The 17,770-nt window shown below is 37.3% G+C and overlaps 1 protein-coding gene across 1 annotated transcript in view; it reads left to right on the forward strand.

The window, feature by feature from the left end:
• The window catches only part of LOC124594047, a 642,515-nt gene extending 635,569 nt beyond the window's left edge, over nucleotides 1–6,946 (forward strand). Inside the window, exon 15 of the mRNA XM_047132397.1 lies at nucleotides 3,896–6,946. Coding sequence (XP_046988353.1) covers nucleotides 3,896–4,611 — 716 coding nt within the window. The 3' untranslated portion in view covers nucleotides 4,612–6,946. The remainder of the gene's footprint in view (nucleotides 1–3,895) is intronic.
• Nucleotides 6,947–17,770: the final 10,824 nt, after the last annotated feature.

Here is a 17,770-nt window from a genome sequence, read left to right on the forward strand (position 1 = left end):
GGGAGGATAACGGGTAGGACATTCCTTATTTCAGGGCACGATGAGAGGTACTTGAAACCCTGGTGGAGAATTGATTCAGTTGCTCCAGTCCTAGGTGGTACTGAATCACGGGGGGAATGCTCCTCTGTGGCCGAATGGTGGGACTTTGGGAGGTGGTGGGTGAGTGGAAAGATAAGGCATCAGAGATTCAATTTTGTACAGGGTTGGGAGGATATTTACAGTCTGGGAAGGCCTCAGTAAGATCTTTGTTGAGTATGGCTGGTAGGGTTGGTGGCGAAGCAGTGTTTCCACTTTATGGACTGGGAGAAGGAGAGAAGGTCTTTAACAAGTCCTGCATGATTGAATTTAGAAGTGGGACAAATGGTGAGGCCTTTGGAAAGGACAGATGCTTCTGTGGGTATAAGGCTTTTGGAGGGAAGGTTCATGACTGTGTTTTGGGTCTGTTTAGGTTCTGAATTCTGTACGGTGGTGTGAGGGAGTGTTTGAGGGTGGGGTAAATGTAGTAGGTCTGTGAGACAGGGTTTTTGAGCTGTGAGGGAATGTGGGGGAGGTTTGGAGGTGGTTGTAAAGGTGGTTGATAGTGGTAGTCCAAGGCAGGAGGGGGAAGAGAACAGGGTAGAGAGTTTTTGAGGTGGTGTTGTGCACGTTGCTCTAGTTTCTGAAGGGCAAGAGTTTCATTTTGTGATATGGGATCCAGGGATTTGAGATTGCATAGCAGTAGAATTTTGAGGATGGAGAGGAGGTATTGAAAATGTTTGGGGCTGACTGACATGGTTTTGCTGGAGACTGCAGCTAGAGACTGTGGTCGTGGGTGTGCGAGTTGCATTTTTGTGTGTGTGTGTGTGTGTGTGTGTGTGTGTGTGTGTGTGTGTGTGTGTGTTTTGCCTGTTTCTAACAAAGGCCTTGTTGGCCAAAAGCTAACTTTCTGACCATCTTTTTGTTGTGCCTTTCTGTGACTCAGCATCTCCACTATTTCGTGAGTAGAACTATCATTTCCATTATGTTGTTACATTCCTTCCTGGATTTCCCATTGTCTGACAACACTTTACGTCTAATGTTGCAGATGACAGAAATCTCCTTTTTTTTTAAATCCATCTCTTCAGGTTGTTGAGGATGTAGTAACAGATTCTATAAACAGGCTAATTATCTGTACACACAGAAACAAACTATTATTAAATAAAATCAAAATTGCCTGCATTCTTTTCTCAGTGCCTCCAAGGATCATCCTACCTTCATGGAGCCCATGCAAATTGATGATGAAACAGTAGATCAAGTTAGTGGGATTCAGTAGAGTGTGAGCAGGCAGTAACGTAATATGGAGTATTCATAGAGAAAAAGCTGCTAAAGACATTTGAGCAGTCTGTGCTATGTTTTTCAGATTCTTAGTAAGTCCTGTGATATATAAGAACTAGAAACAGTTTATTTTGCTTTAGTACACTTGATCACTTATGAAATCCCACTTTGGGGGTCAGTGTTTGATAAATTTTTTGTGATGCAGAATAGGGTCTTAAAGATAATGAAGCAAGTTCTCTCCATACTTCCACTAAGCGTATTTTCCAGGTATTGAAAATATTGGCTGTTCCCTGCATTTATATCTGAAAACTGTGACCTTTCTTAATAAGAACCAATAAATCTGTTCATGATCATAATACTCGTTCTAGTGCAGACATTTGCCTTATCAGTCAAAGACTGACCAAAATTTTGCTTCATGTTAGAAATGTGGGCATTGTGCTGTACAATTAATTACCTGTATCAGTAGGGAAAATAGAAACACATTTGGGAATAAAGTGAAAAATATATTTCTTAGACATTCTTTTTATTCTGTTGTTGACTGCTTGAAATCAAATTTGTTTTAACAATTCTTGTAATCTTAGTGAACAGTGTTTGACTGTACTAGAGTACAAGGTGCCCATAAATTATCTTACAACTTAAGACTTTAATTCCCTTAAAATAACGCTAGGTATTAACAAATGGTTTACAGCATGTGATAAGACAATTAATAAAACTTTGTTTTCTCATTCATACATGTCAGTGTGTACACCCTTAGTGACTAGTGACCCCTACCCCCCTCTCAACCCCCACACCCATTGCCGAGGTTGCTAACGCATGCTTGTGTGGTGGTGCTCCACCTCTGAGGTTAGCCAGTTTGAATCCATTGGTGGGAAAAATTTTCACTGCCAATATTTGGCTGGGAAGGGAAGGAGAGAGGGTGGCAAAGTTCCTGATCATCAAACTTTGTGTCAATGTCCTGGTTTCAATACCAAACCTCTCAGCAGTGTCTTGTGAAGTGAGGGCATGTGACACTGTTGATGGTGAGCCATCAGTCAGATTGGGAGATTAAGCATGGTGGCCCCCATGGCGCAAGGATTAGGCTATGTGGCAGCAGCAGGTTTTACCATCTCTCATCATCATCATCCAACACAAACATTACATTACATTACACTACACACACACACACACACACACACACACACACACACACACACAATCATTACATTACACTACACACATACATACACACACACACACACACACAATATGCACACGTAGTATTACAAATATTCTAATGGAGCATCTCATAAACAAACAAACAAAAAAGCAAAACACCCTTAGTGGCATGGATAATGTCCAGTAAGAATTCCATTTCTCTCCACATATGATTCAAGATCTCGACAGTGACATGTTCAAATGCACTGCAAATGGATGCCTTAGAGTCCTGTAGGTGGTTCTGTACACCAGATAATTTACAAAATCCCACAGGAGGAAGTCCAGTGGTGTGAGGTTTTGGGCATTGCCTGGACGAACCAGCCCAATCACTGAGCTTCTTCCTGTGGCGTCCACAGTTTCACCTGTTGAAAATCATTTGTTAATATGTAGTATAGTTTTAAAGTTATTTAAGTGCTACATTGTAAAGATAATTTACGGATACCATTTATCTGAATGTATAAGTTTATGGAATAGTGTATAACTGGCCTGAGTTTCTTATTATGAATTTATTTTTGTTTTAATTTTTAATTTCGCTAATTTGCCGTTAATTAAGTTTTAAATGTAAATCTAGTCTGATGAAGTGTGTTGTTCTCAGTTATGAGTGTATCATCTCACATAATCTTATCTGTTTAGCAATGCCATATAATTTATAGTTTAAAATTTGTATCACATACTGTAAAGTGAATTTTGTTCAAAAACTTCAAGTTTGTCCAGTATCTTTGTATGTCCTTGTACATGTAGGATCTAGTGGAACAAATAATAGTAATAATAATAATAAAGATGCATATTTCACAAATTGAACTTGTGCAGCCTGTCACGCATTTTGCAACAAACAGTCATGCTTCAGAGTTTCATATATTCTCTGCCATTTATAGTGTAAATTGTGCTTTTCTGCAGCATATATGGAACTTAAGATGGCTATATACTCAACTGTTATGTAAATATGTGACATGTTATCCAAAATGTCATTAAACACAGCTAGTCCTTCAGATCATTACTCCAGTCAATTCACAACCGAGAAGAAACAGTCATCTGTGTAAATGTATGCTTTTGCCACCAGTGGTAAAGACTGAAGAACAGGTTATTTCTATCACTTGAATATGAACAACAAATAGAAACTACATCCCTAGTAGTTTCATTTAAACATTTGAAGCTCGTTAGCTATTCATAGTAAACCACCTGTTGATTAAACTTTTTTCTTCACACATTGACTATATCTCCCAAAGCGTTGCGCATTATATCTAAGACATCTACTTTTACTTAATCGCAATAAAAGTATGGAGCAATTTAAATAATAGTTTTCACATAGTCTAACTTAAAAACGTGTTGTTTGTGCTTTAAGCTTTGTGCTTATATTAATGAACATTGAAATCTATAACAGTAAAAAGAATTTTTTTTTTTTTTCTAGGTGCTGTTCCCGAAGACAGAGAATTTTTTATCAGTAGTACAGCACGTCCATTCCAGTTCAATCCATCAAGTACAGACTCACTTGTTGGAAGCAATGTTAGTCAGTTCTTCCCTGGTAAAGAGTCCATGTTAAGCAGTGTAAAAAGTTCGGATTGTACAAATTTGGAGATACTGCAAGTTCCAAGTGTTTGTGATAGTGAGGCTGACCACACAGATACAGTGAATAATAGTACCTGTGTGGCAGAGACTAGTCCCCAAAAGATTCAGACACAAGGTGTTACAGGTAGCCCAACGAAGTTGGAATTCAAGGACAAGAAATTTCCATGGAATTCATCAAAAATTGAGTCGAAAGATAGACTGGCTACCGACTCTCCTACATTAAGGCCCAAACAGGGGACGCCTTTGACAGTTGATAGGGTAGCAAGGCCTGATGATAGGGACTCTCCCCCTGAACTGCTATCGCCGTCATCTCCTTTATCCCCTTCAGGCCTTGGTGAACTGAGACATACTCGTGATCGCCTGAAGCTTGACTTGCCGCCTAGTGGATCTCCCTTCCTCCTTGACCCTCCAAGTGGTGCTAAACGCAGATCTCTGGTGGAAGCTGTTAAAGGAGAAGCGTCGCTGCTTGACAGTGGAGAAGAGACTGAAGACAGTGGGATTGAGTCCAGCAATGGCCATCGTGGTGGAGATGTGATTGAGGGATCTGGTCACATATAAACTGTAGTGACACTTCCTGAGAACGTTGAGTGGAAGAAAATTTTATATCAGTTGCTGGGAAGCTGGCATTCCCAAGGACATATAAATTTTTGAAGGCTGTGACCATTGTTAGTTAACAACAGAGCACCTTACAAGAAAAGGTGCAGTCATGAGACTGTAGTTTGTTAACAGAATTTTCATTTTAAAATTTAATCAGGTTGAAGGTGATTGGTTTGACAAGAGAGACCAGTGCACTGGGGCATGCAGGGCTTACAAAGGCTCTGTTCTCATTGGGGTGTTCCTTCCCCAGGGGTGCTTTTTCAGCACGAGTTTAATAAATGTTATATATGTTTTGGCTCAGGGGTTAATTTTTGTTTAACCCATGTGTAGGGTCATATAAACAGTCTCTGTACACTGTGTGTGCATGTTCGTTACTTAGATGAAAGATTGTGCAGCAAAGGTGAAGCTGAATTCAAGTGACTCTCCCTTCTAGTTAGGCACGACAACAATTTTCTCTACCACTGATTCAGTCTTCATTGGACTGAGTATTTGTTCTGTTAAAGAACTTAAATTAGAAATGGTATTGTAAAGTAGTGCATCAAAAAATAAAAGAACTTATTGATTAGTTTACTGAAGTTTGCTAACAGAGAAGTTGTGTTAGCAACTTGTTTACCTCTAGAAAGGACAATTCTTACGCAGTGTCTTAGTTAATTTTGTCACTATCATTTCTGGAAAAGCACAGTGAACCTATCTTTAAACGTATTTGTGGAATTACAAAGCTGTACCAGCTCTCTATCAGGACATCCTGTAAATTTCAAAATATAAAAATGACAGCTAAACAGTTTGTGATTATGTGACTCTGACTGTATCTGTGTATTCTACACAGTTGTATCAGACAGTAGTGAATATGATGTAAATGTTCAGTCTGTTTGTGTTTACCAAGAATTTATGATTTATAGAACACAATGCTGTTTTACTGGAGAAATGTTACACTGAAGGCAAAAAGTAACTTTTGTTATCTAGATATTTTTGGTAAATTAAATGGTGTTCCTAAACAAAGTAGTTTTATAAGATATACAGTTCACTTGTTAGAGAATAAATCTTTTTTATTTATAATCTGCATATTGTTTTTCCTGTTCTTTCAGTTTAGAGTTTCTCTTTATTGAAGCATATGCACTACTGCTGCTGCTGCTCCTTGAACAAGCTTAAGTTTAAAGAACAGCTTGTATGTACTCCAAGCTGAGATTCATTTTATTATAATGCTCATGATAGCTAAAACTGAAGCCGTCCAATTAGTAGGTGCTGGATGATATATTGACATGAACAGTCGAATTTTAAAGGCAACACTGTAAAACTGTAATTATTGGGAAGATTTTCACATTTTAGGCTATGGTGTAATCTTTTCCGTGCATCATCAGATATAAAGGTATCACAAATTGGTGATGATGATTAAAGCTGAGTGAAGTGAATAAATATTGTTTTAATGTATTTAGTTTTTCATATTCACAGAACCTTGCAGAACGTTACCCTCTAAGGAGCAATAATTGGTATACTGAGAACAGTGCACTCATATTCAGATAACACATCAGTATTGTTAATTTAATTCACTAAATAGTCTTTGCACAGATATCAGTGAACGTATTTTTTATACCATGTAATGTGTGTGTTTTTCAGTTTAAACTGTCTCTGTCATTTAACAATGCTGTAATAAAAACACAGGACTTTGGACTTATCCATATATAAACAGTTAGTGTTGCAGAATTTCTCCTTTTACTATTAGACTACTAGAAAAAAATATTTGCACTTTATCTTTGGTTAATTAAAATAAAAGGCATGTCATATGAAGTACGATACTCAAGTGAAATTGTGTGTATTGAATCTCTGGAAATGGGAGCTGGAAATGTGTGTAAATTATGTCCAGATATGATATTCAGCTGTCAGTGTATGACACACTTCTTACCATATTTTTAGACAGTACATTTACTGAATGTAGTGTAAAGTAATTTTCACTTTTTTTAAGACTGAAACTAAGAATAGCCTTGAGTCATTGCAGCTCCCTTTGCAGTTATAATAACCATTGTTTTTCTTTCGAAGTGATGATATCGGTATTGAATTAAAGCTCATGTGTTTGACTGACCTTCTATTCTAATACATTGCCTTAGAATTTGCACACATATTTTAGTTCTAATACAGTTTATTCCCAGGAACCATTTAGGGCATAAGCTGTTGACTCCTCATGGATACTGGCTGTTGAGTTTTCCTTTGTTCCTTAACTTACAATATAGTGGGTCACATATACATGTAACTCTGTCTGTCTCTCTCTCTCTCTCTCTCTCTCTCTCTCTCTCTCTCTCTCTCTGTGTGTGTGTGTGTGTGTGTGTGTGTGTGAGAGAATGAATGAACAAACCACCTCTCTCTCTCTCTCTCTCTCTCTGTGTGTGTGTGTGTGTGTGTGTGTGTGTGTGTGTGTGTGTGTGAGAGAGAGAGAGAGAGAGAGAGAGAGAGAGAGAGAGAGAGGTGGTTTGTTCATTCATTCTCTATACAGCATGACCAAACTGAATTGTCAACTCGTTGATGGTATTTCACCATTCCTTATGTTTGTGTGGTTTGTAACTAGGCCTATTTAAATAACAAGAATTCGGCACCACATGCTGTCTTTTGCATGATGTACCTAGCTGTAACTTCCGAAATACTTCTTAAAGTATCAGATTTTTGTAACAATTTCTTGAAGGATGTGAAAGGTACCCACAATACTAGGATAATAACTGTACTTTAATTCCTTTTTATTATCTAATAGAATATATGAAGCAGCAATGTTGCGGATCTTGTTCTTTCAGTGGGAACTATTAATCTAAAGAGAATATATTTATTTAACACTGCAATTAAAATAATAAAAGTTTCAGTGTTAGGCCCAAAGTATCTGGTAATTGGCTTTGCCACAATTTTTTTTTCTTTTTTTTAATAAGTAAACATTAAGCCTTTTACTAAGTTGTGTCTTAAGTAGCACACACATCTCATATGAAGATGGATATACATCCATAATGTTTTGCAATGAATATCAGGAATGTGCCAAACAGCAGATTTGTTATGTTTTCAAAAGCAACACAGAAGATATGTGGCAATTGTATTGTAAATATCTACCACAAAAACTTGCTGCATTGCATTGATAAATTGCTAATTTTCATACTTTACACTTCAGGGATAATTTAAAATGAAGATAACGAAGTCATAATTCTTCAATACAATGTGAGGAATTCTCAACTGTTATATTCATTTTTAACACTTTATAAATAACATACAAAGATTACTTAATTAAATAACAGTATTTTTGTAAAATTTTATTTTTAGAAACTGAGTTGACAGATTCATAACAGAACAATGTAGGTTACAGCTAGGAAAAAGTTTAAATAGCAGCTAAACATATTTAATACCAAGAGCAATAATTATAGTATGACCTTCGAGTTCTCTCAAAATACACAATTGCAATGTCAGTAGAAGCTCTGACATATTATTGAAAGTTCTAAAAAAGCTAAATGAATGGTTTGTATCTGTTTCTCGTTCTCAGAAAAAAGTAAGAGAAATGTATATCTCCAGAGTGTTACAATCACCACCTGCAATGCCTCGCCCATTCTTGTAGAATGAATGACACATCCTTTTCTGTTGGTATCATATCCTATCTATTGCTATGCTAAAAGTTGACTGTAACTTGGGGTGTCCATTCATCCCATTGTTCTTCGAGTAATCTTATTTTTTCCCCAGAATGTTCCACTTTTTTTGTGATTCTGCTTTCTTTGTGATTCCATATGGCTAAAGTATTTCATGCTAGCAGTTTACTGTGTAAGTATATATGTTAGAAAGCACCGTTTGTACATCTTGATCAAAAATCTTAGTTAATTTATAGTTAGTATTTTGCACTATTTGTTGTACTGATTCATATTAAGTTTTATTCTTGATTGGTTTACATAGCACGAATTGTGGTAAGCAATGTAAAGATGTGATAGTGGCTACCTGACAATTTTAAATCAATGCAGTCACTGTTTCATCATGCCAAAACGAAAGTGTAATTTTACCAGCAACCAGAATCTAAAAACGTAAGTTTCTTTTTATCACTGGTAGTGGAGAAACTGTGAAATGTACATGTGTTTTCCTTAGTGAACTCTTCATCATTGGGTGGGAAAAGAAAAAAAAATTAAACTTGAAACAGTGAAGACCCCACTCATCATCGAAACACGTTTGAGTTGTGGTATCGTGTGCTCACTTTTATGACAAAATGCCAAAAGAAAATGCATCTCTTGGTAAAATACAAAAAAAGTGAAAAGTGTAATAACACTGCAGGAAAGTAATTGAAAAATTCATTTGATATCAACTGAGTGAGTGATGTGAAGGCTGAGTTCTATGTCTATTAAATTTTGTGAATACATTTTGTGTCCTGTTTTTTTGCTTAAAATTGGCCCAGTTTCTTTTCTAAACTTTTTAAATGTCCCACTTTTTAATAGGAATGAACACCCTACTGTGGCTGGTAGTACTTGCCTTGCCATAATATGTGCATTTGTCTAGAAATGGTAAGCATTGCAGATTTCATATATGAATACTCAGAAAAAAGCCTGCACATCATAAGTCAAGGTAAAAAAAAAGAAAGAAAGAAAAAAAAAAAGAAAAGAAAACTGGCATTTAGACTATGGATCAATTGTATAAAACAGCTGATCTTAGATTAGCACAAAAAATGAACTTGGATCAAGCAGAACTCTGAAATCATATTGTATAAATGTTCGCCTGAGACACTTTCATCATGAACTACGATCAACTCTGAGTAGCAAAATTTCATAGATCAAGTCAAATGCAATCATCTGTTCAGAACATAGTGACACTAAAAAAGAATGGATTTTGTTCTGTGCAAATAAAAGTTGAAAAGTAGTTGTTATCAACATCTGCACACTGCTGAATTTTTAATAACTTTTTCAATGTGTAAGGCTAGATTGAGGATAATATTGGTGACATACATAACAAGTGCAGATAATAATTACTCCCATAAGGATAATTAGAAACAACTTATAATTAATGAAAAAAGTTTGAAAGCAATCCATAGACACTTAGTGGTACAGTAAGAAAGAGAAATTCTAACTAATTGCTGTGAAGTTCAATATGGAGTTCAAAAACAACAAATAATGATTTAACATCTCTTACAAAAATACTCTCTAGGCTTGAAAAGTAGTAAATACACAATTCACATTAAATTTTTAGCTGGCAAATAGGTGCTTAAGCTGCTATGAGAACTGTCCATGCGTTTATCAATAGAAATAGTAAGAACAATTGATAGTAATTAGCCAACCAGTTGCCAGAAGTTTATTTCTTTAAACTTGACCTACGTTTTGATACTACTATGAGTATCTTCTTCAGGAGAGATCAATTGAAGGTACTCACAGTTTCTATTAACAGACATGTTAAAGATTGTGAATAGGAAGAATATGTAAGTCAATTAGCAAAGTCATATCAATCAACTAATAACAAATTGAAACTATATCTCAGGGGCTCAATGATTGCAGGCACTCGCTCCCCTGGCTAAGTCCACATTCAACCATAGGCCTCCATATATCTGGAAGAGCAAGTCTGTTCAAAAGTCTGAGGAAGGAGAGATTGGTGGTTAAACCAAGCTTCGGGTTAATGACAGCCCAGCATATACAGACAATGCAAATGCACATTTATGTTCCTCTCCACATCAATAGCTTCTTACCATTGCATAACAATAGTTTAGAACCTGTGAACTATTGGAACTTTTGTCCACATAGAAAGCTGTCTAAATCCATGGTCAACGATCTTTTGTATTTATGTTTTCTTCATGTTCATTGAACTTAAGTCTGTCATGGTGCCATGGTTGTCTACAGCATGTATTCAAAGCCAAATCTGCTGCACCAATTAATAGCCAACAACAGGTGGCGATGAATCTTGGCTGCATAATAATGTATTCTTGATGATATTAATTATGAACATATATGACAACACTGTTTTGAAACCACACCTACTGGATACTAGCTGTTTTCCTAGAGCTCTGGGCTGCTGTGGTGGGCAGCAGACTGTGTTCCTGAGGCTTAAGAGCTGGGGAATTATACTTCAGTGTTTTTCAGCAATGGAGAAGTTTTTTGAAGAAGAGTGAGAAGTTTCTATTGGATATTTTGCTCCGTGTTTACAATATGTATCCTTCAATAATAAATACTGTGTACCTCCTATGTGCAATTATTATCTGTGGTGAAAGTGTGATAATTGTGTTGGATGGCTAATTTAGCAGTGTTGCCAAGTCTAGCTCATGGTAATTCAGATCAATGTTGAATTCTGTTGAGTAGATCCGAGTTTAGTGTCATACAACATCATGAACTTGTGAACTGGGTTCATTTTCTGAACTAAGATCAAAATTGAACTCTAGTCAGAGACTTTTATACAACCAGGCCTATGTCTGACACAAGGAGTAGCGAGATTCGACAGTTTGCATTTTTTACAAATACTATTAATAATCTGGGTTTTATACCAATTCCAGGAATTAAATAAAATATAGAATCTCCATTTGTGGTGGGAACTAGTGATAGGTGATTACCAAATATTTATATGTGATTGAAAACCACATTAATTGCACAAATATCTGAAAATGTCCATCAGATAGCAGCAGAATTACTTAATACATCATCAGTACCCATGAAAACCCTTCACCTGTTGCATTAGGTCCTCCCCCTCCACTCTCTCTCTCTCTCTCTCTATCTCTCTCTCTCTGCACTACATGGTAGTTTAATAATACCTAAATAAAAGAAAAACTTAGACCGTTTGGAGAGGACAGCTATGTTACATCCTGCTTAGTAAGTACTACTGTTTGCTACTGCTGCTACTCCTTTTTTAAGTGATTTGATGGAGCCTCAGTATAGGTAACTATAATATCCCTACATAAATACAGTGATCAAATAAACGTGATGGGCTATACATATCTAGAAGAGGCATTTAACTAACAGAGTTGTATATACAAATGGTTGATTAGCTGCTGAGCTTTGACACAAAATCCTGTTTTGGATCTAAGAATCATACAAAGTTCTGTTACATGACACCCATTTGTTCTCATGGTGCTATTAGCTAAAAGTGTGTTAGAAAAAGAAAAAAAATGTAGTGATGATGAGAGTGAGTGTTGATCTGTTTTGTGGACAACAGTTTCACTTTGGGAATGGAATATAGAAATTTGGCACCGAGAAATAAGAGTATCTTTGGAGGGACTGTATGTTGTTGGTTGATGCTTGTGCATGGGAGACATACCTTTGCAGAATTGGTCGGTGTGGGTTACAGAGTGGGATTACAGCCAAACGTGTGTTTCAATGGTCAAGCCATAACTTTGGGAGGGGTGGGGATGGGCTGGAAAGAGCTGTAAATAGGTAGGATTTAATTTTGATTAGGGAGGTAGAACATGTGGGCTACAGGAATGGAGCAAAGAGTGAAAAGTGAAACAGGGACTTGCAAAGCAATGGAGTTACATGATATGTGATGATTGGCTTAAACAACAAAAACAAAAGTAAAGTCAAGAAAAGAGTGAAGAGGACAGAATTAAAATGAAAGTGGTGAAGATAATGAATACATGAACTATGAAGTAAGGATAACAACAAAATTAAAAATAATAAATATAGAATAGAACAGAAATTGAAGTAAGAAAATATCTTGTGAAACAGGTTAAGAAATGACATATCTAAAAACAAAGATGATGTGACTTACCAAACGAAAGTGCTGGCAGGTCGATAGACACAAAAACAAACACAAACATACACACAAAATTCAAGCTTTCGCAACAAACGGTTGCTTCATCAGGAAAGAGGGAAGGAGAGGGAAAGACGAAAGGATGTGGGTTTTAAGGGCGAGGGTAAGGAGTCATTCCAATCCCGGGAGCGGAAAGACTTACCTTAGGGGGAAAAAAGGACAGGTATACACTCGCGCACACACACACACACACACACACACACATATCCATCTGCACATACACAGACACAAGCAGAAATGACATTCATAAACAATAAGTCAGCCACCAAAGAAAGACACAGTTTGTTAGTCAGAAGTGTACTGGGCATCTGGTGACCAAAGGTTAGCTACAAATATCAGATCACCACTCATTCTCATCAGCAGTCATGGTCAAGCTGTGAAAATGCAGCAAGAAGTGGTACTAGGGACAAAAGCTATGACATCTCAGGGATTTGAAAGGGGGGATTAGGACATGATATTGCTAAACCCTAAAGTCCAGTGTTTCTACAGATGACCTAGAATGAATCACATGGATCACCCAAGGACTACTGCCACAGACTGCCCCAGGATACATGTGCAAGAGACGGGAGACAAGAAAATAATTCAGAAAAATAGAATGAGCAGAAAATGATAAAGGTAACTGTAATAGAGGCTCAGTAGCTTAAATTGTTTTTTCCTTCTAGTATTATATTTGTGGCTGTTACTGTTGTTTCCAAACTGTGCTTGATCACTGACAACAAAGTTCATAAGCATATGGAGACTCCTTCCATTCACCTCCACCTGTAGCAGCAGACGACGGGTTGCACTAACCGAAAACCAGTGGTCAGTGAAGTGCCTGCTGGCCGAATACCACCGCAGCTCCCCAGCACTCTTTCTAGTCACTTCTGCCCCAGGTAGAGCTTAGACTGCCATGCTTTCTGGGGGCAATGCACACTGAACCATCACTTGATCAGCCTCTGCTCCCGCTTCGATGAGGCAACATCTCCCAGCCATGCTCTTGGCAGCTCATCCCTTGCAACGCCATGTGGCTCATGTCGTCAGCTGTCACGTCTCGCCAGAGTTTGCGCTAACAGGAGGATTTCATACCCACGTCCAGTTTCCATGTTTTTCCGTACTATGGTTAATGTGGGAAGTGCTATTGTGTCTTCTGCACCACATTGCTGAGCTTTGTTTCCTTGAGGGACCTTCCTTGACTGCAGTTATACAAAGTCTGATGCTAGATGCCCAGTTCATCCCACCTGGTATCAGCACATGGATTACTGTGTGTAGCATCATGTACTTTAGTGCAGTGAAAACAAGAGTTAAGAACACCTCTGCTTCAGTATACAAAGAAGCAGGTTGTATGCTGCTACAGTATGCCAGTGACAGACTGCTTCCAATACTTTTTTTTTTCAAAGCATTCGAGCTTATTTATTGAAGCTAAATGTTCCATTATGTAGTAACATTACATGTTTTCAGTTTTCTTTTGGTAACACACACCAATGACGAATTAAATACAAAGTTTATTAACTCAGTTACAGCATGTTGCAGTACCCATAAACGAATGTTAATGAATGCAGAAACAATGTGCATTATAATAGTGGTGCACACATTGTTGTAAATGCTGACCAGGTAATGTTCTAGTTTGCTTTGTACACAATTCTCTGCATTACCAGTTGTTAAATTGTTAATATGACAGTATTAGGAAAACCAGTGTTATTGAAGCTACTATAGTGAAATCTCCATTTTGAGACATAAGACAATGCATTCCAAAACAAAAAGTGGAAACATTTTGAACCACTTCTCCAAACCACCATCACTAAAAGAAACTCTGTTCTCTTATTCCGGGAAAATGGATGATCCACCAGTTGCCACTGCTGCTGTTTTCAAACAATAGTAGCATTATTGCTAATTCAGAATCACCTTTGTTGGGTCCTGTAGCAAACTCGACATCTTTCATTGACACATCAAGCTCTGACAATCCACCACCAGGCTGTAAGTATGACATAAAGTGATTGTTTGCTATCAAACAACGAAAAATTGATGACCACATGAAGCTACAACGTTTTCAAACGTTCTTATGTCTAAAACCACTTACAAATTTCCCCTCACTTTGCAAAGTGGCCCATATTTTAAGTTCAACCTAAGTTGGATGAATATTTTTGGTTAGTATACTCACCCAAAGAGGAAGGTGCCTTCTGTAAGTACTGTGCATTTTTCACTAAGATGAGTTCAGGTAAAGGTAGTCATCAAAATGTTGGAGTTCTGGTAACCTCCAAGTTTTCGTGGAAGTATGCTCTTGAATATTTCAACATCCACACGAGTAGTGCTTACCATAAGGCTGCTGTTATCGATGGTGGCAATTTTGTCCACTTGATGATGAACAAGACAATAGGTATAAAATGTTGCCTGGATCAAGACTTGGTAGAGCAGGAGAGAAAAAATTGAAAATGCACAGTTCCTATCATTGAGGCAATGATTCTCAATGGATGCCGGGAAATTGTGTTAAGGGGACAAAGGGACTTCAGACCTGTTGAAATTGACAAGAATGTGTACAACTTTTGTGCCATTCTAAAATACAGTGTGAAAGGTGACAAAAACTTATGAGCAAGTTTAGAAGGAACTGGTAAATGTGACAAGTGCATCAGTGGCCTAGTCCAAAATCAGATCAGTTGCATCAATAACCAACTCCTGGGAAGGAGTGTTTAGTGTGTTAATGATATTTTCCACAGTTCTTGCAAATGAAACTGCTGATGTTGCTGGAATACAGCAACTCTCTCTGTGCCCATTATATTTCCCCAGATCTCAAGATTCATGAAGATTTCCTGCAATTTGTTCCAGTGTTTGATGTGACTGGCAAAGAATTAACTGGATATGTAACAGAAAACTTCGTAAAATTTAGTATTGCTGCATTATTTTTTACGAGGACAGGGCTATGACAGTGTTGCATCCATGTCAGGAAAAGCCCATGCATTCATACAAAAGGACTACCCTTTAGCTGTCTGTATATTGTCATTGTGCAGCTCATAATTTCAATTTGGGAGTCACCAACACTAGCAGCATTCCACTTATCAGGACTTCTCAAGGAACACTGGAAATGATACATAATTTCTTTGGGCCACCCAACATGTAGGCAAATTTTAAATGATGCCCAGACTGATGTTTGAATCATGAGTTTGAAATGTACCATACTCGCTAGATGGATTGAGTGTCTTTGCAGTGCACAAGACTTCGTGGAAATGTATGGTTGTATGAATGCGTGGTGTCTGTTCTTTCAGACATGTCCAAAAGAACAGATTCCATGCTTTCATATAATTTGATGGGCCTACTTGGGGAGTGGACCCACCTTCTTCAGTGCGGATTCACAAATACATCTAACTGCCTGAGGGAATCTCAGAGAATGGACATGGAGAAAATGGACAGGGACTGTGGATAAGTGGTGCTCGATGGGAGTGTGAATTGGCCGTGAGGCATGCCGAGATAGTCCGCGCAGTTGCGATAATGCTGTGTCCCCGATGGCGCAGTGGTTAACGCACCTGCCTAGCACGCAGAAGATCCTGGGTTCCAGTCCCAGTCTAGTACACATTTTCACTCGTCGTCACCTGATGCCATGTAATATCCAATTGCAGCTGACAGCAGTGATCGCCTCCCTTTCCTTTCCTTTCTTCCCCTCTCCACCCTCAACTTACATATAATATACAGTTGTGATGTTTCACTTCTGAGGAAGATTCAAGAATTTGACAATAAGACCACATTCTACAGTTTCATAATTCTGTTAGCGACCATCATCAAGAGAGATTCTGTTGTCTGATCAAGATATAGATTTGCAGAGTTAGTCAACATTGTGAGGGATCTGAAAAGGGAACTGCTGGCAGTGAGAAAAAATGTTAATGATACTTTCAAGAGGCTTTTCTTTGAAGCCAAGGAATTAGCTTCATCCAGTGGAGTTGAAATCGAGCAACCACGCACTTACACCAAGCAAGTACATCATGCAAATCAGGATATCAGTGTTAATGTACAAGGTTACTACAAAGTGTCAGTGTTCATACCCTTACTGGATGCCTTCATTAGTTCACAGCAGTGTCAGTTATTGACACATTCTGATCTTTTTGACAGCTTTAATTGTCTTCTACTTTGATAAACTGAAGACATAGATATCATTGCTGGAGTTTCAAAACTCCATTTCGATTTAATAATGACAAAGGCTGAGCTGAAACTCTTTCATCAGTGTTTGAGTCAACTGGAGCAGTTGCCTCAAAATGCAATGAAAGCTTTGTCTGTCGGATCTGTTCTAATGTGTTTCGGTTTCTACAACTCTTGGCAACTTGACCAGTGACAACAACCATGAATAAGTGCAGTTTCTCCAACCTTAAGAGAATCAAGACTTATTTACAGAATACTACTAGTGAGGCATGTCCAAATGTGTTTGCCATGATGACATTTTATCGAGAAGAAAGGACTGATGTCAAAATCATGATACGTGATGTGGCAAAACAGAGAGCCTTCAGTCTTCCTTTTGTACTTTAAATTTCTAGTAAATGGTTTAATCATTTGTTCTATTTACCTGTATTAAAGTATCAGACAATGCATATTTTAAATAGTTAAAAGTAAATTAACATGCGGCTAGACTGTAAAAATAGATAATTAACAAAATCAGCACAGAAAAGTCTCTTAGCAATTAGATCATGCTTTATTAAAATTATTCAAACTTCATACTCTTATAAAACTGATTTCATGATGTACCATAATTAATAACTCAATAAATTGTTCTGATAATGTCATCAGTGTTCTAAATAAACAAATGATACACTTTATTTGTATAATTTTGGACATTTTTATGGATCAATAAAGTTAAATTTCAATTTGAGTTGTTGTAAAATCAAAGGCATAGTCCCCTCCTCAAACAAAATTGTAAATACGCCATGGCTTTTGTGCAACACACACTTTTTTTCCTCAATGACTAATTACCACAGGATCTGATACCATAGGATATTAGGGAATGAAAATGAAAAAAAATAGTCAAATATTTGACACATTCCTCTCCAAAATCTATATTATCTGACACAGTCAACATGGGTTCAGAAAACACTCTTGTGAAACACAACACGAAGTGTTGAGTGCTATTAACAAGGGATTTCAAATTAATTCCGTATTTATGGATTTCCGGAAGGCTTTTGACACAGTACCACAAAAGTGTCTTGTAGTGAAATTGCATGCTTAGTATGGTGTGAAAATTGGTAATTGACTCTAAATATCGAAAAGTGTGAGGTCATCCACGAGTACTAAAAGGAATCTTTTTAACTTTGGTTACACAGTAAATCAGTCAAATCTAAAGGCTATAAATACCTAGGAATTACAATTATGAATAACTTAAATTGAAAAGAACACACAGAAAATGTAACAGATCTACTAAAGAGATTGTCTACACTACACTTTTCTGTCC

The sequence above is a fragment of the Schistocerca americana genome, chromosome 2 (assembly GCF_021461395.2).
Source record: "Schistocerca americana isolate TAMUIC-IGC-003095 chromosome 2, iqSchAmer2.1, whole genome shotgun sequence".
Taxonomy (NCBI): domain Eukaryota; kingdom Metazoa; phylum Arthropoda; class Insecta; order Orthoptera; family Acrididae; genus Schistocerca; species Schistocerca americana.